The 22,348-nt window shown below is 40.2% G+C and overlaps 1 protein-coding gene across 1 annotated transcript in view; it reads right to left on the reverse strand.

The window, feature by feature from the left end:
• CCDC6 (coiled-coil domain containing 6) overlaps nt 1–22,348 on the reverse strand; it is a 119,383-nt gene that overhangs the window by 5,521 nt on the left and 91,514 nt on the right. The window contains 5 exon segments of the mRNA XM_010364949.2: nt 222–346; nt 9,887–9,987; nt 12,404–12,560; nt 18,423–18,583; nt 20,454–20,557. Of these exon segments, the coding sequence (XP_010363251.1) occupies nt 222–346; nt 9,887–9,987; nt 12,404–12,560; nt 18,423–18,583; nt 20,454–20,557 (648 nt within the window).

The raw sequence follows: 22,348 nt of genomic DNA on the forward strand, positions 1-22,348 counted from the left end.
TCATAGGAAGTGAAGTGAAAGTTTTGTCTCCTGGGAAGGATTTTAGTTTCAATACCAGAATTTGGTATCAAACTGTTTTGAAGTCTCTACAGTTTCAAGGTGAACGATGGAGGAGGCAGGAAGAAGGGCAAATGTCTAAGAGCACCGATCCTGTTCTCCAGAACACCAGTCGGTACCACTTTCAGGAGTCAAGTGCTGCTTCCTACCCCGTGGACACTTACTGTGATACCGTGGGATGTTCCCATGTGCTGCACGTGAAGACCCGGGGAATTGTAATAAGACATTCCGGCTCTCGTCAGTGAAGTTGGTGGCGTGAAACCAACCGTGTGACTTGCATATGATAGACCTGAAATATAACAACAAATTAATCATTTTAAGCTCAACTATCTGGTGTCTTCAACTATCTAGGAGGTTTTAAATTGCAGTAGTTCTCCATCACCCACAAAAATACAAACACATGAAAAGAACGGTGGGTTCACTAAATGGTGTGGATAACAAGGGCAATAAAAGTTAATTCCTAGGATAGAATAGAGAGCCCAGAAATCAACTCACACATATATGGTCAACTGATCAAAAAGGGCACCAAGAATACACAATGAGGAAAGAGACAGTCTCTTCAACAGATGGAGTTGGGAAAACTGGATATTAACATGCAGAGGAGTGACACTGGACCTTATCCTACACTATATACAAAAGTCAACTCAAAATGGATTAAAGACTTAACTATAAGACCTTAAACTATAAAACTCTTAGAAGGAAAATAGGGGAAACGTTCCTTGACATTGATCTTAGCAATGATTTCTTGGATATGACATAGGCAACAACAAAAAAAAAAAGCAAAAACAAGCATGTGGGACTACATTCAACTAAAAAGCTCTGGGCTAAGGAAACAGTCAACGGAGTGAAAAGGCAACCTACAGAATGGGAGGAGATGTTTGCAAACCATATACCTGGTAAGGGGTTAATATGCAAAATACGTAAGTAACTCCTATGACTCAAAGCAAACAAACACTCAAATAGTCCAATGAAAAAATGCACAAAGAATTTGAATAGACATTTCTCTAGAAAAGATACACAAATGTGCTAATGAACATATGAAAAGATGATTATCACCACTAACCATCGGGAAAATGCATATCAAAACCACAGTGAGATATCACCTCACAACTGTTAAGTTGGCCATTATAAAAAGAAAAGAAAAAAGATAACAAGGGGTGGTGAGGATATGGAAAAAAATCCTTATACATTGTTGGTAGGGATGTAAAATGGTGCATCCACTATGGAAATCAGTATGAAAATGCCTCAAAAGATTAAAACTAGAAGTACCACACGATTTAGCAATCCTACTTCTGGGTATTTATACAAAATAATTGAAATCAGGATCTCAAAGAGATATTAGCACTCCCATATTCACTACAGTGTTATTCACAATAGCAAAAATGTGGAGGCCAGGCGTGGTGGCTCACACCTGTAATCCCAGCACTTTGGGAGGCTGAGGCAGGCAGGTCATGAGGTCAGGAGATCCAGACCATCCTGGCTAACACGGCAAAATCCGTCTCTACTAAAAAAATACAAAACAGTTAGCCGGGCGAGGTGGCGGGTTCCTGTAGTCCCAGCTACTTGGGAGGCTGAGGCAGGAGAATGGCATGAACTCGGGAGGCGGAGCTTGCAGTGAGCTGAGATCACGCCACTGCACTCCAGCTTGGGCAACAGAGTGAGACAACGTCTGAAAACAAACAAACAAACAAACAAAAAACAAATAAATGTGGAAACAACCTCACTGTCCATCAACGGATGAGCAGATAAAGAAAATGTGGTATATATGGACATACAATGGAATATTCAGTCTAAAAGGAGGAAATCCTGCCATATGCAACAACATGTATTAACCTGGAGAATATTATGCTAGGTGAAATAAGGCAGTCACAGAAGGACAAATCCTGCATGGTTCCACTTATATAAGGAGTTTAGAATAGCCAATCTCATAGACACAGAGTAGAATGGTGGTGAACTGCTGCTCAGCAGGCATCAAGTTTCAGTTAAGCAAAACGAGTAAGCTACAGAGAGCTGCGGCACAATGTTGTACTATAGTTAACAGTACTGTATTGTACTCTTAAAAATAAGAGGATAGAACTTATGTTAAGAGGTCTCACCACAATAATGATTTTTTTAAGTCAAACCCTGTCAGGAGTTCAACTGAGATTCAAGAAGGCAAAAGACATGAGAAGGAACAAGAATAAAGTGGAGAAAATAGAGCAAAGGAGTAAATATATGCAAGAAAACTAGAAGTGTCAAAAAATGTATCAATAATTGACCAAACTGGAGATAGATATTAAGTAGCCAAAGAACTCAACCTCCTAGCAAAAAAAAATAAGAAAAAAAAAAAATCAACAAGAAGAAGATAGAGAGGAGTGTGGGCATGAGTGAGTGTGTGTATGTGTGTGTGTGTGTGTGTGTGTGTGAGAGAGAGAGAGAGAGAGAGAGAGACAGAAAGAGATAGAGAGTGTGTGTGTGTCTCAGCCATAACAGCAAACAAAAACACTGGGAATGTCACAACTTGAGGATATTCAATACAAGGAACGAAAGCCCTGTCAACGTTCCCTCAAAGAACCTGGTATTTAAGGAAGAAACAACCCCCAGTCCACCATAATGTTCTGCGTAGTCTTCATCTAGGACTCCAGGATCATCTCCACTGTGTTTTTAACATCTGTATGTCCAGACTCTCCTTACTGTTAGACAGGTTTTGATTGGGGTTCATATTCTGAAAACATCTAAAAGCGATCCTCACCTACATGTGGCATGTGCAGCCCTGGTTTCCAAGAGTTAGTGCAGAAGTCACCAGCTGGTCTGGGGAATTACTTGTTTCATCACTGTACAAACGTGGCTAGCTTTCTTTACACCTTTGAGTTCCCAACATCTACCACAATACCTAGCACGGGGTAGGGTCCATACTGGCAAAGTGAAAAGGGAAAACAAAGGAGCTGTTTGGGGAAATGTGGATAGAAGTCACCTATGGACAATCACTCTGAACCCACTATCAGCTATTAGAGGCCAAGCAGTGTGAACTCTACTTACTGCTTTTCTGAATTACGTAAAAACAAGAAGCTGTTAAGTATGCTTTTCCATCTGTCTTTTTTGTTTCCATGACAGATATTCAGCCAAGCCTTCCTTTAGTTGTGCTATTATCACAGGACTTTTCTGTGCCTTCAACATCTAATACTAAAAGTTTATTTTGTGATTTGATGATCAATTAGTGATGCTTTCTATTTGACATATTTTCATTTCCAACTGTGGAGTTTTATTCACATTTACAAAATGGAGGTCCGGGATAATGGACAAGTCTTTGGGAACTAAGTGGTTGTTTAATGTGGTATTTACTGGAATCACAAGAACTTTACTAATCTGGGAAAAGAAAGAAGTTGTTTTCTTTTTCTTTTTTTTTTTTTTTTGGGACGGAGTCTCGCTCTGTTGCCCAGGCTAGAGTGCAGTGGCCGGATCTCAGCTCACTGCAAGCTCTGCCTCCCGGGTTTACGCCATTCTCCTGCCTCAGCCTCCCGAGTAGCTGGGACTACAGGCGCCCGCCACCTCACCCGGCTAGATTTTTGTATTTTTTAGTAGAGACGGGGTTTCACCATATTAGCCAGGATGGTCTTGATCTCCTGACCTCGTGATCCACCCGTCTCGGCCTCCCAAAGTGCTGGGATTACAGGCTTGAGCCACCGTGCCCGGCCAGAAGTTGTTTTCTTTAAAATAACATTGGAGAATAAAATCTTAATTTTATTTATGAAAGTGATTACATTTAAGAGAAAGGCAATAAAATACAAAAGTGGGCTGGGCATGGTGGCTCATGCCTGTAATTGCACCACTTTGGGAGGCCGAGGCGGGTGGATCACGAGGTCAGGAGTTCAAGACCAGCCTGAACAACATGATGAAACCCCATCTCTACTAAAAATACAAAAAGTAGGTGGGCGTGGTGGTGTGTGCCGATAATCCCAGCTACTCAGGAGGCTGAGGCAGGAGAATCGCCTGCATCTGGGAGGTGGAGTTTATAGTGAGCTGAGATCGCACCACTGCACTCCAGCCTGGCGACAGAGTAAGACGCTGTCTCAAAATAGTGGATCCTTGTCTCCAAATAGGGGATTCAACTCATTTTAAAAAAATACAGTCAATTTTCTTATCACTGAGTTAATTTTTCTAAAGGGTAATTATGAGTATTGCCTACTTATTAAAAAAAAAAAAAAAGAAAAAAAGAAAAAAAAAAAAAAAAACCTGGCTGGGCATGGTGGCTCATGCCTGTAATCCCAACACTTTGGGAGGCTGAGGCGGGTGGATCACTTGAGGTCAGGAGTTCGAGACCAGCCTGGCCAACATGGCAAAACCCTGTCTCTACTAAAAATACAAAAGATTAGCCAGGCGTGGTGGTGCAGGCCTGTAATCCCAGCTACAGGGGAGGCTGAGGCTGAGGCAGAAGAACTGCGTAAACCCAGGAGGTGGAGGTTGCACTGAGCCAAGATTGTGCCACTGCACTCCAGCCTGGGCGACACAGCAAGACTCTATCTCAAAAAAAAAAAAAGAAAAAAAAGAAAAAAACTCCTTCTCTAGCTGTTATCAAGACTTCTGCATTTGGCTTCAAACTATATTCTGATGCTCCAGGTCAGTGGTTCTCAACAGTGAATATCAAAGTTCTGCTTGCCTTATCCCAAACCAATGAATCAAGACTCTCCAGGGAGCTGGACCCCAGGGCAGCTGTGAAGAGAACCACAGTGATTTTATTGCTCTTGGTTCAGACCTCCATGCCTCCGTTAATGGTGTGCCCTAGCCTGAGAATGTCTTCTTTACCATAGCTTCTTCCTGTTCCCAGTGCCAATCAGCACCTCACTCATCCTTTGCAGAAGGCAAGGACCACAGAGTCTGGAGCCAGACTATGTTGGATCCTGGCTCTGACACTTGGCACTAAGTAGACAAGTTCCTTAATCTCACTGTGCTTTAGATTCCTGAGCTGTTCAATGGGAATACTGTAGCTACCTTGCAGGGTTGTCAATGAAATGAGATAATATCACAAAATGCTTCGAGAGTGCCTGGCAAAAGTAAGGTCTGATATGCTTTAGCTCATTAACTCCTCTCAAAGCCCATCTCAAAAGCTCTCTAAGCTGGTCACTCTCTCTTCTTTGAACCTCTTTTTAAACTATTTTACCTTGGGTTTAAAAAAATTATTATTATAACTTTTTATTTTGAAATAGTTTATAAGTCACAAGAAACTGCAAGAATATTACACGGTTCCCATGTATCTTTCACTCAGCTTCCCTTGATTATATCCCATATAACAATAACACATTGTCAAAACTAGGAAATTGACATTGATACAATACTAGTTACTAAGGTACAGACTTTGTTTGGATTTCATCAGCTTCCATGTGTGCTCTTTGTGTGCCTATGCATGTGTACAGCTCAACCATCCTTCTCCTAATCTTAACTCAACCTAGCAATGACTGATCTGTTCTCTATCACTATAATTTTGTCACTTTGCAAATGTTGTAGAGATGGTATCTTATAGTAGGTAACCCTTTGAGATTAGGTCTTCTCATTCAGTTCAATGCCCCTGCAATCCACCCAAATTGTTCTAAGTGTCAATAATCTGTTTATTGCTGAACAGTATTCCATTGAATAGACATACTGCCATTTGTTTAACTACATAACTTTTTAAAGGGTATAAAATATACACAATTACATTTAGCCTTGTATTAAAGTTTTTTTTTTTTTTTTTTTTTTTTTTAACTTACTTCTACAGGCCCTGCTGTTGATTATAAGCTCTTAGAGGTTGGAAACCATGTACTATTGATTTTTGTTTTTCCTTAAGTTCTAATTATCGTGCATCTGCACCCTCTGACCCAGGATACAATAAAGGATAACCCCTCCCCACCAAAACCTAAGTTGAAATTGCCAAACCACAAACACCAGCTTACTAAGTATAATCCTGTGGTTTTATATCAAGTCTTTGCTGGAATAAACTTCTTTTGCTTTGATACAGAAATGTATTAATCAAAGCCAAAATTCTACGATTTCTTTCACTGTCAAAACTGCAAATTTAAAAAATGATTAATTAAAAGCGACTCATGACTGAGAAAACACATTAAGCAATATAAAACAAGATACAAAAGCATTTCATAATATGTATGGAACCAACTACCTAAAGGAAAATTGCAAGGGGCAGGATAGGAGACACCTGAAAACACTAAAACATTAACACTGTCTTTGGATGAAAGAATTCTGGATTTTATTTCTGGTTTATTATACCCTTCTGACTGCTCCAAGTTTTTTTTGTTTGTTTGTTTTTGTTTTTTTGGTTTTTTTTTAGACGGAGTCTCACTCTTTTGCCCAGGCTGGAGTGCAGTGGCGCGATCTCGGCTCACTGCAAGCTCTGCCTCCAGGGTTCACGCCATTCTCCTGCCTCAGCCTCCCGGGTAGCTGGGACTACAGGCACCCGCCACCACACCCGGCTAATTTTTTGTCTTTTTAGTAGAGACGAGATTTCACCGTGTTAGCCAGGATGGTCTCAATCTCCTGACCTTGTGATCTGCCTGCCTCAGCCTCCCAAAGTGCTGGGATTACAGGCGTGAGCCACTGTGCCTAGCCCCCAAGTTTTAATATATCTTTGCTAAAGAAAAAAAAAATTGTGGAAACAAATTAAAGGCAGGCACCTTTTCTTCCTATTTGACACATACAAGTTATATATGAAAATATCTTCCTTGTTAAAATTCAAACAATTTAGATACAATATCCTCTTTTAACTCTATCTGATCTGGCTTCTGTCCCTACCACTCCATTAAAAACTGCTCGAGCTAACGTCAGCGGTGAGTTCCGCGCTGCCAGTTGCCATCACAGATCTCCACTCCTAATTTTACTTGACCTTGCAGCTGAACAATCCCTTCTTGGTGAAATTCTTTGCCTTGACCTCAGTGACATCATATATCAATTTTCTTTCCACTTTTCTGGTAGCAACTTCCTAATCTCCTTTGCCAGGTTTTCATCTTATACTTGACCTTACAGTGGCATAGCCCACATTTAAGGAGTAGAGTTATTTCCACCTCCTTGAGGATGGAATATCTACATATATTATCTGGAATTCTCTCTGTGAGGATCTGTGTCTTCTCCCTTGTTTATTTATCTGGTCATTTATTCATATCAGTATGGACTTTGGATATTTGATGTTTGAATTATATTTTATTATATTAAATAATGTTATAGTAATTAATACTGTTCAAATTATTCCAGTTTTGGTGTCTGGGAACTCCTATATCCCTCTGACATACCCTCATCACTTTGTTTTCTGGGCACTTCTTTACTCTTTTGCACTACAAGATATCTCACCCAGCTCATCTCACACATTCTGTGCCCCAGCTCTAGAAACATTCATTTCTCCAAATAGCTCTAGTTCTTTCAATTGGCGTTCGAACTGAAGTTCTTTCAATTCGAAACCATTATCTGTGGGGTATGTTCATTGCTATGATGGTGCAGACCTATTTTTTAGATCTCAGTATCGCCTATCCCTAATTCAGACACATCAAAACAGGCTGAGAATGTCCTTTATTACACTGCATAAAATGATGGACAACCTGAAAAGATAACACTCTTCTTATATATAATTCATAAAAGCACTCCAAATATAATAAAGATGATACCCCCTTTCTTAGTTTTAGGCTACATATTTTCAAGTACATTTTCAATATGTAATTTCCAGTATTTCAATAAACTAGTGAACACACGAGATTTCCAATGTCAACCAGAAAGGGAGGAAAATTCAGAGCCAATATGTTTAAAATGGAAATGAATGCTATTCAAACAGCATATTTCCACTAAGGAAGTGATCAGATATTCTTAATACTCAGAGCCACAAATGTTTCCAATAAAAACTAATGTGAAAAGAAAACTAGAATATTCAGATTTTGGTGATCTACTACTACTATGTATAGCACTACAGTGTACTAGATCAGAATAGAGTAATTCTGCTGCCAAATAGATAAAATCTCCTTTGGTGATGTTATAGAATTTAAAACAGGATAAAAATATTCTCATTTAGGCTAGCTGTAAGGAAAAAATCTAGGTGTTACTTATGACATAGTTTAAGAAAAGTCAAATAGCTTATCTATCCAAGCAAGCCTCACACTTGATGTAGGTACAGGCACAGTGAAAGTAAAAATTACGTAAATAGAGTAAGATTTTTCTGAAGAATCTTTGTTAAAATATAAGGAATATTCCTAACCAAGGCCTGACATTTGTTCTTTTTCTTTTCTCAACGATTGCAACAATCTTTTTAATCAATCGGAAATTACATGCCTCAAAGGCTTTAGGTTTAAATAAATCAAACGGTATTAAATTATATTTAATATGAATCAGCATCACTATCACAAAATAATGGAATTAATCCGCCATTTTACTTCTTCCTGACTCATGACTTACTTTTACATCAATAAATCAAAAGGCCAAAAAGACCTTTATCATGGTAATGAAACCCAAGTGCTATTTTGGGAAAACTGAGAGGCAGCTAGAAGAGAAGCTTCTGAAGAGAGATTTAATGGCACTGGAGGGTGGAAGAAACAGGTTTGGGAACATCCTTTCGGCAAGAACAAGTTGTGATGATCGTGCCACTGATCTCTGATAGAAAGTCCTTCTGCTTTGCAATCAGCATCTTTACCACTGCCTGACACCAGAAAGCACACTGGCCCATCAGTACAAAGGTGGCCTCCCTTTGTACTAGACTTTTGACTTTTATCTTTTGATTGCCTCTTAAAAAAAAAAAAAAAAAGTTAACGGTAGCACAGTGCTGTGAACTTTTGTTATCCTGATGCAAAGCTGTTTCACTTTATAAAAACTTTATGCTGCCATCCTTCAAAGCAGTCACCCACTCTATTCTACTGCAAAACTCTGCCTCTGTCACCCTTCCCTCCACACTTTTCTCCCAACTCTGTTGAAAATCTGCTTACCAGCAAGCCAAAGAAAATCAGTCTTATTATTTTGGTAACAAGACGTGATTCTTTGGCCCATCACCTTTTCTTTCCTCCCCCTATTCCACTGGCCACCCACTCCACCCTCTGCTTCCTCTTTCTCTCTCACTGGATCAGTTACTTGCCTTCCTGGCCTGAGAGCCCCACGCTGTGCTGGTACTGAGCCACAGAGCTCAGGAAAGAGTTTCTGGGGTCAGATGGAGACAAGCAAGCCTTTGAGGGAAAGGCTGTGAGGGCAAAGCCAGAAGCAGGCTGCCTGACAGAAGTTCGTTCCCTCTTCTGCAGCCTGCCTACTAGGGCCAGGTCCCACTCACCAATCACTGGAAATATCAGGAGGCAACTCATGCTAGAAAGAACACACAGGCTTTGTAAACAGACAGGCCCTGCCTTGCCCCTTCCTGGCTGTGTAACCAGTAGTGACCCTCTGAATTGCTGGTTCCTCATTTTAACATGGGGAAAATGCTGCCTACATTAATTATTCTGAGGACAAAAATGAGATTAATGTATGTGGAATATTGTAAAAGAACCCTTAAAAGGTGTGCTATGATCCATCTTGGAAATCTACCTAAGGCTTTTTTGTCTACCCATCAGCACTTAAAATCACAGTCAAAGACATTCTTCATTTTAAAAAGGTGTTTTAAAGTCAAATTCCTTTTAGATTAAAAAAGAAAAAAAAGAAGAGAAACACCAGCTGACACTATAACATTTATGCTCAAAATTTTCAAACTCTTAGCCTTGAGAGTGATGAGTTTTTGATGTTTTTCAAAAAGACATGATTATTATCTGTTTCCAAGATTTTTATACACTAGAAGGGAGCATAGTCACAGTTGCCTATGCAATGTACCAGGAATCAGTCACCAAAACAGCCCAAGACATATGCTCACCAGGTGATATAGGCCTGCTTGAACTCGGAGAAGGCGTGTAAGGAATCGGGCTGGACACAGTGCGAGGTCTTAATCCTTGTGCTGACATCTCATTAAAATACCTAAGAGGAGAGAGGAGGAAATGACAAAACCACCTGTATTTAAATAGTCCTTAAGAAAGTTTTTAGGAGGAAATGTTTGGGGTTCACACCTTGAGGTCAAAATCCTGAATAAGTTTAGATTGATGTTATAGTTAGAAGTCATTTATAAAATGGACTCCTGAGTCACACCACTCTGCTGTTTGACAAACCTCACTCCAAGGGGTACCAGTTGGGAGATCTAGGATGTTTTAGCTCAGGATAGAAGCCAGGTGAAAGAGGTGCACCACATCACAGAGAGGACCAGTTTTTCCTCCACCACCACACAACAGCTATGCTGGAATTCACCTCCACTGTCCCAAGAGTTACAAAGATATTCACGTGTTAGTGCCTACATTTACATTGTTATTTGAAACTCAAAACCAAGCAAGCCCTCTGAGATTTATGTCATAAAATTAAAGCCTACAGATATTTATTCCTGTGAACTGAGTATCAACTGTTTACAAGCAAGTCCTGCTTAACAGACAGTCAGTCACACACTAGGATTTAATGAGACTTGAGTACTGAACACATATAGCAGGTCACGCTTAGCCACACCATGCTGAGTCTGCCTTTTTCCTGGATTCAGAAGTCACATCAGACCTGAAAATGCTGAAGTGTGATCATCAGGAACATCAGCTTACACTCTGTGAAATGAGCACGGAGCGCTGACGAGGAGAAATTTCTGCTTGAGAGACTTCCTGATAAACCATCCTGTGTGAGCGACCCACCCTAGTGGCACCAGGTGGAACTTCTTGTACTCTACACATCCACTAGTAGACTAAGAGGCATCTTGTGGTCTCTTAAATGCTGGACCATTTTCTTTCTCCCAAATGTAGTATCATTGTTCCTAGTAGGGAAAGTATTTATTGGGCAGCTCTGGATAATCTGACCTACAAAAGGTAGGGCAAACTTTCTGAAATGAATACCGGCTCTGGAAAAAAATATTTATCTGGAAGGCTGAAACTGCTTCACTAGTGACACTGCAGTCAGAAGACATTATTTCCTTAGAGTGTATCTTACCCCAAACTGGGTCCCAGATGCTATATATGATCTGTATCTGAAGGTAGTTAATAAGCTATTTAGTATTCTAGCTGGCAGTTTTAGTCAAATGGTTCTTAAGGGATATAGATTTTAGAAAGAATAGGAAACTGTAGATTTATAAGGCAAAGTTTTGAGGAAGAATAATCTTTTATTATTTCCCAATGAAGAGGCATACACATAGGTATTTAAAATAGGATAACCTGTTATTGTTTTCCTTTTTTTCTCATTATAAAAATATAGACTTTCATTACAGATAATCTTAAATTTTTCTTTAAACAATAATGTCACTGTCCATAGCAAACTGATCAACAGCGTTGTTAGTCCTCTAGATATATGCCATAACAGAAAGCAGAATGCGGATGTGCTAACATTGTCTACATGTTTCAGACTGCTCGTATTGGCATCAACAGACAGTACTACTCATCACAGCCATGAGTAGCCCTGGTTTCAGACACTGAATGCCCAGTCCTGCTGGAGGGACCCCCAAGAATACTCAGTCTTACCTCTCACACTAAGATATGGCCCACGTAACGGCAGGGCATCCCTGATCCAGAAGGGAGAATTTCCTTGCAGAAATGTAATTCTCTAACTTCTGGGTTTCTCTGCAGATTAAACACTTTTTTCCATTTATATTTGTTTGTTTTCTTACCACTACCTTATCCCAAGTTTAGAGAGGAGGAAGAGGGAGGAGAAGTGGATGAGGCACAAATACTTGAGACCATTTCCGCTAGTTAACCAAAGGATGGGTCTCTCATTCCAGATCACTCACAGTGGGGCAATGAGGGGATTCATTGCTTAGGTTTGAACAGATGAATACAATCCATTAGTTTTTTTTTTTTTTTTTAAGTGGCTACAAAACAGCTCAAAAGTTATCAAGTGTGTTAAGATAAGTCCTTGGGATTTCAACAACCTCTACCTGTGTCCCTGCTGATTCTTTTCACTGCTGATTCTTTTCAACCTATAAATGCACTGTTTTCCTCGAGCTGCAATATAGCTTGCTTTATCCTTATACAGTACAGGAATTAATATGTTCCCATGCTTTAAACAGACATAACACTGGATTAAACTAATTCAACAACAAATGCAAACTCTGCTGCTTCTCTAATATAATGCTGTCTCCATTTCTCTCCCCACCAAATAATTTTAGAGGTGTTTTTTTCATCTTTTTGTGTTTAAGGAAAACGTTCAATCTTTATCCCATTCTCGGCATCTGCTATAATGCGGTGGCATTCACTAGCACAATAAATACATATTTAAGCTATCCCCTTATACACCTAACAGGATACCAAAGAAAACCCCTGCAGAACCTGGGTTTTATTTTTTAAACAAAAACAAGGCTCATAGGACATGCACACACCTTTCGTCATCCATTTCTAAGCTGGACTCACTCTCGGAGAGCTGTCGACAGAGGGCTTCTCTTCTCTCCATCTCCCTCTGCAGCTTCCTCTGCAGCCTCAAGTTCTCTTCCCTCATGTGACGTTCCTCCTCCAGATACTGTGCCATTTTCTCTGAATCTGAAAAGTCAGAGTTTTCAATTAAACCATGTTTCATGCAATCATATCCAAATCTGAAAAAAAAGAGACTTCAGTTCAGCCCCTATGCCATAGACACAGGGAATTGTTACAAGATGGTCTTTCTGGTCGGGTATGGTGACTCACACTTATAATCCTGGCACTTGGGGAGGCTGAGGAAGGTGGATCACCTGATGTCAGGAGTTCAACACCAGCCTGGCTAACATAGTGAAACTCAGTCTCTACTAAAAATACAAAAATTAGCCGGACGTGGTGGCAGGCACCTGTAATCCCAGCTATTTGGGAGGCTGAGGCAGGAGAACTCCTTGAACTCCGGAGGTGGAGGTTGCAGTGAGCCAATACTGAGCCACTGCGCTTCAGCCTGGGCAACATAGCAAGACTCTGTCTCAAAAAACAAAGAAACAAAAAAGATGGTCTTTCTCATTCTCCTGCACATAGATGAGATATGGATTTAAAGTTTATCTCAAGTATAAAAGTTTACCAATGATTTGCATTTAGAAAAAAATATAAAAGGCAGTGTTGGCAGGTTAGGCATCGTCACTCCCACTCATTTGCTTTCTAAAGTGCTTTAAGTAGAAGAGGAAATGGTGGAATTGTAGCTGAGTCTACAAGTAGCCACTACTAGAACTCTTCTCTACATTGCTGGAGCTCGGAAAGGAGGGAGACCCAGATTCTGCCCACGGGCAGACCTCAATTTGGCTGCCTCTCAACTCCAGACATAGCGAGCCGTCTAGGGGAGCCTGTGACACCTGTCGGCATTCCCGCTGTGCACAGTGGTGGTGGCACACCAAGACCCACTGTACTAGAACACACGTGATAACAGTTAACATTCTTTTCATGAGAATAGACATTGACATAGTAAACCAGAAAACTTTAGATGAATATTTCCAAGTCTAATTTGTGGTATGTGTGTGGCTGTCTGTCACCCTGTCTCACGCACATGCTATGACAGAGGGCAGGTGAAGACCTGTATATAGCTGGCACCTCTTGGGATGGCATCTTGCTTATGACAAATACCCTTTCCTCAGGAGCTCCCTCACAAATCCAGGTCTCTGCTACAACACCCATCTCCCAGGACAGAGCTGACTAGCTCCAGGACTAGATGTTGGACCCAGGCTGAGCCACTCAGACTACCTCTCCCAGGAATCTGAAATGGGGAACTGACATCTTTATGGGGATCCAGGGTCTCCTCCAGCTAAGTTCCCTGGAGCCATCAAAACTCTAATCCTTCTGAGGTTATTCTTCACAGGATTCTGTGCCATACTCTGCAACCTTCCAAAAAAAGAAAAACACGTCTTCCTTCCTCTTTCGACAACCCCCCCACCGCCCCCATTCCTTTCTGATTTATCTCACGCAGAATCTGCTACCAAGTAACCAGAATTATCTAATACAAAATGTGGTGTCTACCCATCTTCTTGCTTCATTTCTTTTCCTTGTCTTTGTCAATGAACTTGGGAAAAGTAAAATCTCCATATACTTATCTTTTCTGAAAAGCAGTTACAAATTCAGAGTGGCCATAAGCACATCTAAGAGAGTTTCCTGTAGGCTGCTGTTCCATATTGTCAGTTCGGTCCAAATTTAGGGAAGAAGGAAGGAGCTGTATGCCACATTGAGCATTTTTCTCCCAAAGACTGACTCTATTTCAACTCTCAATGCCCATCAGATTAGTTTTAGTTTTAAGCAACTCTACAAAAGTCTGACATTTTAGCCAATAAATACTTCTGATAAGTATTCAGTGATTTCCAAGACAACATCATTACAGAATATACAAAAGCTCCTGAATATCCTTATTTTAGAAATTCAAATAAAAATATCAAAATTATTAAACACTATTACGTGCACTAAACACTAAATCCCTTGGCTGTTTCAACATAGCCAGAAACCCTGCTGTCTAATCCAGATGCAAAAATCTCTTTAATTGAAGGCATGCTGGGAAACTATTTACAAAGTACACTTTTAATATAAACGATTAAATTATTTCATCCCAAATATGCAAGCATGCAGAATTTTTCACTTAGCTCTACAGGAAACAAAAGATTGACCCCTTGGAGTATTTGCTGTTTCTAGAACTAGAAGGGTGACTGTCAGAGCATGCTGACTTTCTTTTCCGTAATAGGAATCTTATAATGCCTTTTACAGGAAAGGTGCTGGAGACTGCCATGGAATCCTTTGCAGAATTAACGATTAGTGAGGCTCCAAGAACAACAACCAGAGGACACTGTCTTTCAAAGAAAACGGTAATCCTTTAGCACTGGGGTGGCCGGGGGTGGGAACTCAGCAGGGGCATCCTTAAACCATATATCTATAGATAAGAATGTCCCCTGCAGTGACTGGCTGGGAAGACTTCCTGGCAGTTCAGCAATTGACCTAGAAGACAGAGGCACAGAGAAGGCACCAGGCCCAACACCTCTTGGTGTCACAGACTCATACACAGAAGGTTGTCACCAGAGCATTCCCTGGCTGCCCCCTGCTGACACACAGCCTCACCTGACTGGATCTGTTCCTATGAGTCCTCCTCCTCCTTCTTGCACACAGAGCTCCCTAGTACTTAGGGGCCACAGCTTATATCTCCCCAGGTCTACAGCCATCTCCCAATATAGTAGGCCCTCACTTAACATCATCCACAGATCCTTAGAAACTGTGACTTTAAGTGAAACAACATATGTATGCCACAGGAACTTAACTCTTTTTTGTATCAGTTAGCCAATGGTAAAATTGGTTTGGTTATACAGTAAGTTGTTTCACTTAAAGTGTCAGTTTCCAAGAACCCAAGGATGATGTGAAGTAAGGATTTACTCTATTTAGTCAAAGATGGTGTGAACTGAGGACGACTTCCACAAAGATTCCAAAGAGATGGCTCCCAAATGATCCAAAGGTCTGCATGGCTTGCATTCCCTTTCAAGCTCATGGTTAGGAAATACCAGTGCCCAGACCATACCCTAAGCCCATTAAGTCAGAATTCCAAGGATAAGTCCTAGCCACTGGTCTATTAAAAGCTGGCCAGGAGATGCCAACATTCAAACATCACTGAGAACTGTTGAGAGAGACGTTCAAGTTCAGATGCAGTCAGGCTTGGAGGATGAGGAGCCACCTCCCACAGCTGCATCCAAAAGAGGCCCAGGTCATCTAACCTAAGGAGAATGCAAGGAATGGATGATGAAAAGTCATTAACACATCCTTTAGGCCCAATCCAATCACTGCAAGCAGCTAAGTGCCACTGCTGCTTCTTTAGTTCAGCTTTCTCTGTCCTCACAAAATCTTACAAATGCAGGCCGGGCGCGGTGGCTCAAGCCTGTAATCCCAGCACTTTGGGAGGCCGAGGCGGGCGGATCACGAGGTCAGGAGATCGAGACCATCCTGGCTAACACGGTGAAACCCCGTCTCTACTAAAAAAAATACAAAAAACTAGCCGGGCGAGGTGGCGGGGGCCTGTAGTCCCAGCTACTCGGGAGGCTGAGGCAGGAGAATGGCGTAAACCCGGGAGGTGGAGTTTGCAGTGAGCTGAGATCTGGCCACTGCACTCCAGCCTGGGTGACAGAGCGAGACTCCTTCTCAAAAAAAAAAAAAAAAAAAAAAAAAAAAATCTTACAAATGCCTCTGTTAGTATCTGCAGTCTCTTCAGAGGCTAAACAGTGCAGTATGGAGACAGTAGTAAGCATAAATTCTCCCCAAATTCCTTCTAAAATTTTTGCTAGGGGCACAATGGAGCAGTATAAACAAGGAGGAAAAATGCAAACTGACAGAACTGGAAAGAGTTCAGGAAGGTGCTGAAAGATATTTGTGTACTCACATGGTAGAAACTAAAAAATCTTAAAATAATTAATATTTGATAACTATTTGATATATCTCATTTGATTTTCACTGAATGAACATTATCAACCTGAGGTTCACATCAGCATTACTTATATATATATTTTTAATATGCCCCTTTTTTACTCCATGGAGTAAGCCCAGAAACCTGTATGGTGCTAGAATCGTGATTCTCTAAAGATGTCCACATGCTAATCCCCAAAACCTATAAATGCTACTAAACTCACTTGACAGAAGGGCCTTCGCAGAAGTGATTAAGTTGAGGCGCTTCAGATGGGTAGATTATCCTAGATTATCAGAGTGGGCCCAACATAATCACAAGGATCCTAATAAAGGGAGGCAGGGGAATCAGAGTGAAAAGAAGATGTAACAACAGAGGCAGAGGTGGGGTGGTACGACTGCAAGGAAAGGGCCACGAGCCAGGGAATCCAGGCAGCCTCTAGAGGTGGAAAAGGCGAGGAAACAGGCTCCCCAACAACCTCCAGAAGGATGGCCGCCCTGATGACACCCTGATTTTAGCCTAGAGATTCCCATCTTAGAACTGTAAGATGGTAAGTTTGTATTGTTTTGAGCCTCTAGGTTTCTAGTAATTTGTAATAGCAGAAATAGGAAAGTACTACACTATATTTCTCCAAGGCTCCAAAGATGATGCTGATGCACCATCCCAGATGCTCCACGGCACAGGAATTTGTAAGGAACTTCAGAGAAGAAAACAAAGGTAAGAATCACTGAACTTTTTAAAATGCATATTCCATGTGGCCCAACAAATCCATTTCCTGGAATCCATCCTGAAGGTGTTCTTGCACAGGTATCAAACATGTGTACAGAAATGTTCATTGTGGTTGTAGCATAGCAACCAAAAAAGGGCCACTGGTATGGAACTAGTTGAATTATGGCATATCCATACAATCAAATACTATGCAGCCTTTAAATAAGGGATGAAGGCAGCTTTGTATGTATCGGCAGGGGAAAAACTACAATGCATAGTAAGCGAAAAAAGGTGTAAAAAGGAGTGTGTTCATTGTGTTACTACAGCTGTCCCTCAGAACCTGTGACTCCCAAGTATACCAATATGTGTGCTTACTCAGGTCCCACAGTCAGCCCTGAGGAACCCACAGATAGGAAAAGTCAGCTTTCCGCACCTACAGATTTGACATCCCATGAATACTGTATTTTCCATCCATCTTTGGTTTTGGATGCAGAACCTCCAGATACGAACGGGTAACTATTTATTGAAAAAAAAATTCCACAATATAAGTAAACTAGCACAGTTCAAACCCATGTTGCTCAAGGGTCAACTGTATTTGTATAAATAAGTTTACATACAAATATATCTGGAAGAATGCAGTACAAATGTATAATTGTAGGAACAGGTTGGCTAGAGACTAGGAATGAGAGGAAGACACATTTTTTTCACTGCACACCTTTCACTGAATTATCTGTTCAAAAAAATAAATTTGAACAGCCAAAAACAAACAAATAGGAGAGACCCAAGAAACTACACAGGGACCTAATCAAGTATTCAGAGAGCTAGTCCTTTGATTTTTCAATTCAACATCTTGGCCTCTTCCAAAATATTAAGTATACATTTCAAAAGCATTTACTCTTCAAATAGCATGAACAAATGTCAGCTAAGGTTGAATGTAGTAGTAAGGAAGGTAAACTACTCTCTGCCTTAATATTTTGAAAGTGTTTTGAGGTCTGCTGCAATATTTTTGTCAGCACAATCCTAGAGATAAACATGGCAGAGAAGATTTAAAATGTTACCTGTGATCCTGGATGTTCCTGAAATTACTTGAATTATTTTCTGGAAGTATTCTAAATGGTTTTGTTCTCCCCTACTATAACACTCAAAAAAAAAAAAAAAAAAAAAAAGAATCCATTCCAGGATAATAAACTTAGGTAAACATGCATCAGTAATATATGAATTTAATTATTGCAAATTCAATGGTAATTCAATATTGGTAATACCTTATATTTGGTAAAGTTATTAATTCTAGGAGCATAAAACTAGTGAAACCAGAGGCTACATACGCTGTAACTGAGCGGCTCTTAGTTGTTTCTTCAGCCGTTCCACTTCATTCTTTAAAAACCTGATGTGACGCATCATATTTTCTGGAGAATCAATCTCCATGGAGATATCTCTAGGCGATGGTGGAGCAGAGACGGGCTGGTCTAATTTTTCCTGCAGGATTCTTCATTGAAAAGAAAAATTCCAACAATGACAAACAGTTTTCCTTGAAAAGACAAAACAACACACTAGCTGGCAGGTTTGTTTTGAAAGCAAGCTCCTGTTTACTGCCAGAATTCACAGGGTTGCTTAATTCCCCTGCCCATTTTATATCAAACTTCTGGTTGCCCTTATCTGGTATCTCAGGCCAAAGGGCAGAGCTGATTCTAATCTCCTTTTTTCCTTTTAAATGACTACTGGTAATTAAACAATACTGAAAAGTCTTTATTTAACATCTGGATCTGATAATTATGCCTGGAATACAGTATGCACTTAGAATTATCTGCTGACTCAATGTTCAACTTCTTGGGTTTAGTGCATGAAGATGCTGAGGAAATTCCACTTTCTTATGGCTTTTGATTGAAGCTTCTAAGATACTATGAATCTCCTTGGAGGGTAAAGTAACATAGAGACTCAACTTCTAAAATTCCCTCCTGCAAGGGCATGGCAAACTGGACTAGGTGCCCTTTGCTTTTGGGCACAGCAAAGGTAAAAAGTTAAAAACAAAACCAGAATTATCAGGTTAATAATTAGTAGTGCCACCTTCTTTACCAATTATTTTTATGTTGAATGATATAAAATGCTGACATTCAATAGCTTTGACCTACAAAATGAAACCTTCCATACTGTTCAATCCAATAATTTGGCACTAATACATGTAAAACCTCCAACTGCCTTCTACAAAGTCTTCCTTTGGCAACAGATCTCTAAATCCCTTTCCATAGCTGCTGGGGTTTTTGTTTTGTTTTTACTTTGTACCTTTGAGTTTGTCCAAGAGCAAACTGAGTTACCTCCATCCAGGTCTACCCTTGAGAAAAATAGTGTGTTAAAATATTATAATGGTTCCTGCATTTATTACACAGAATGACTTCTCATAATTCAACTTGTTAGTACTGCTATAATAATACGTATCAGCAAAGCACAGTGGATATGACTATACAAGTATTTCTTATAGATATAGTTCTAATTTTCACTTTTCTTAAAGCTATGTGGTATGCCTATATTTTGCAAATGTAGACATGAACTCAAAACAATTACAAATATGCATCCAAACCAAATACTTAAGGAGGAAAGACTCTCGGTAGCAAACAAAAGATCTTGGTGAAATGGATTAATGACCATTTTTTAAAAACTCACTTTTTACACCCATACACACATTTCCACATACAGAATCTTCTTCCCATTCTTACAAGCCCTGCCCCATACACTCCCAAAGTACTCAGTGCTTGAAAACAAGGGCCTAACTATCTTGCACAAAGGGGTTTAAGAAATGTTTGCTGTTGAGTGACATTCCACTTGCAAGTATATACATTTTACACAAAGAATCCTAGTCTTAAGTATGTAAAGGTATTTCTTCACAGTAGGCTTTAAAACAATTTTACTATTAAAATCTCAGGCTTCCTAATAAAGTAAATTCCAGAGATGTATAAATAATAGTACATAGTATACTCTATATACTTTAGAAAACAACTGGGGAAGCCAGTTCAATAAGGTGGAAAGTTGAAATTGCAACCATCCTTGAAAAGACTTTAAAGTTGAACAATAGCACCATGACTAATTCTCTCATAGCCTTGTAACACCAAATGAAAAGAAATTCTACTGGGACAGTATGATAGCAAAGAATAAAGAGGTGCCCAACGTAAGAATAGTTCAGAAGGCTTTCAACATTTTTTTTCCTTTGGCCAATTAAAATGACGTGCATCACCAAAGAATTAAGGTGTACTACTGCTATCCCTCAGTCACGCCCAGAACAGCAACACACACACACACACACACACACACACACACACACACACACACACACACCCTGTATTGAACAGTAAGACTAAACAAACCGCTTTTCAGCTTCAAGCTTATCCATCCTTTTCCAGAGGCGATTAACTAGTGCTTCTTGTTCTTGTTCCAATGTATTTTCAAGGTCAATCTTCTCCCGTCTCAACTAAAGGAAGGAAAAAAGTGTTGCCAAAATGTCAGGCCACTTATACTTTGTTAATACATTTTTTGATTGAACAATTAGGACCCCTTTTCTTGGAGAAAACTGCAAACATGTGGCCAATTTTCTGGCACAAACATATTAAGTGCCTCTAGTTCTTAAACTTTGAAAAAAACTAGACAGTTTCATTCTTGGATGTTAATGCTTAATTGTTGTCTGGTACACGAAATGCATTCCTTGTTTCAGCATTTATTCGAGGCATGTGGAAAGTCCTCCTTAGAGAGGTCTTTAGGGGAGTTTGGTGTAGTAGTCGTATCAGGACTCTTCTGGGCTTGTCCCTTACAGTTCCGGGCTTAGAGTTACTCTTCCGGGCTTGTCTCTTACAGAAGTCAGAAAGGTTATATTACTATTTATATAAACAACTCTTAAAAGCTCCCAAACAACTCTGCATACTGGCTAATGGAGATAAATAAACATGTACTAAGATATAAAAACATGCACAAAAGATGATAAACACCAAATCCACAATACTGGTTACTCTAAGGATTTATGGAAAGAAGAAAATTTGATTTGGGGGAGGCTTTGCAGTTGGGGAGGGAACCCCAACAGTGTTCTATTTCAACGAAGCAAACATGGGAAAATTCAATTAATCAATATTGAGCAATATGTAATAAATACTGAGAACAATGACTGGATAATGGGGGCACAGTAGTGAACCAAGGAGTCAGGAATTTCTGCCCTCATGGATCTTCCTTTTAGTGGGAGTCAAGACAGTAAATGAAACAATTATATACTTGTGAAATAGTATAAAAAAGATCCGCGGAAAAAGAGGGCTGGTAAGAGAGACTGAAAGTGCAATAAGGTTTCATAGCAATGAGTAGAGGACATGTGTTCTATCATTCTCTGTACTTGACATATTAAACAATTAAAACAAAATTTTCTTAATGCAAAGAGCTTGTGCTACGGTCTCCATGTTATTTCTTCAACCAGTGGCAATTCACCATTTCAACGGTTGAGTCAACTAATTATTCTTGATTGCACAAAGATGTTAATAGATTTCACATTTCCTTAGTGGGTCACAGAGGCAAGCTCCTCATCCAAAGATCCCATGTGCACATATGAGGCAGAACCAAAAAGATGAATAAAATGTAGTCCTTTAAAGCAATCAAACATCAGAATATCCAAAGTGTGGTTTTCTTTTTACAGAAAATGACGTTCCCCTTTCTGAAACTCTTGGTAGTTTAGTCTTAAGAAGCACCAATCTCAATTCCCCGAGATGACTAGTACTACCAACACCACCCACGGTCCTTAAGGAGCTCACAGAGAGCAAAAGACTTGCCCATATTCACACAGGAGCACAGGACAGCCACATGAAGGTGAGCAGCTACTTGTTCCACATCTGAGCCAGAATGAATATGCATAAAATCAGCTGCCTTAGAACCTGAACAATCAAGACCTGAGAGGAAATGATATAAGGATAATGGCATCATCATATTCTTTTTTTTTTTTTTTTTTTTTTTTTTTTTTTTTTTTTTTGAGACGGAGTCTCGCTCTGTCGCCCAGGCTGGAGTGCAGTGGCCGGATCTCAGCTCACTGCAAGCTCCGCCTCCCGGGTTTACGCCATTCTCCTGCCTCAGCCTCCCAAGTAGCTGGGACTACAGGCACCCGCCAACTCGCCCGGCTAGTTTTTTGTATTTTTTAGTAGAGACGGGGTTTCGCCGTGTTAGCCAGGATGGTCTCGATCTCCTGACCTCGCGATCCACCCATCTCGGCCTCCCAAAGTGCTGGGATTACAGG

Source organism: Rhinopithecus roxellana, chromosome 11 (assembly GCF_007565055.1).
Source record: "Rhinopithecus roxellana isolate Shanxi Qingling chromosome 11, ASM756505v1, whole genome shotgun sequence".
In the NCBI taxonomy this organism is placed as follows: domain Eukaryota; kingdom Metazoa; phylum Chordata; class Mammalia; order Primates; family Cercopithecidae; genus Rhinopithecus; species Rhinopithecus roxellana.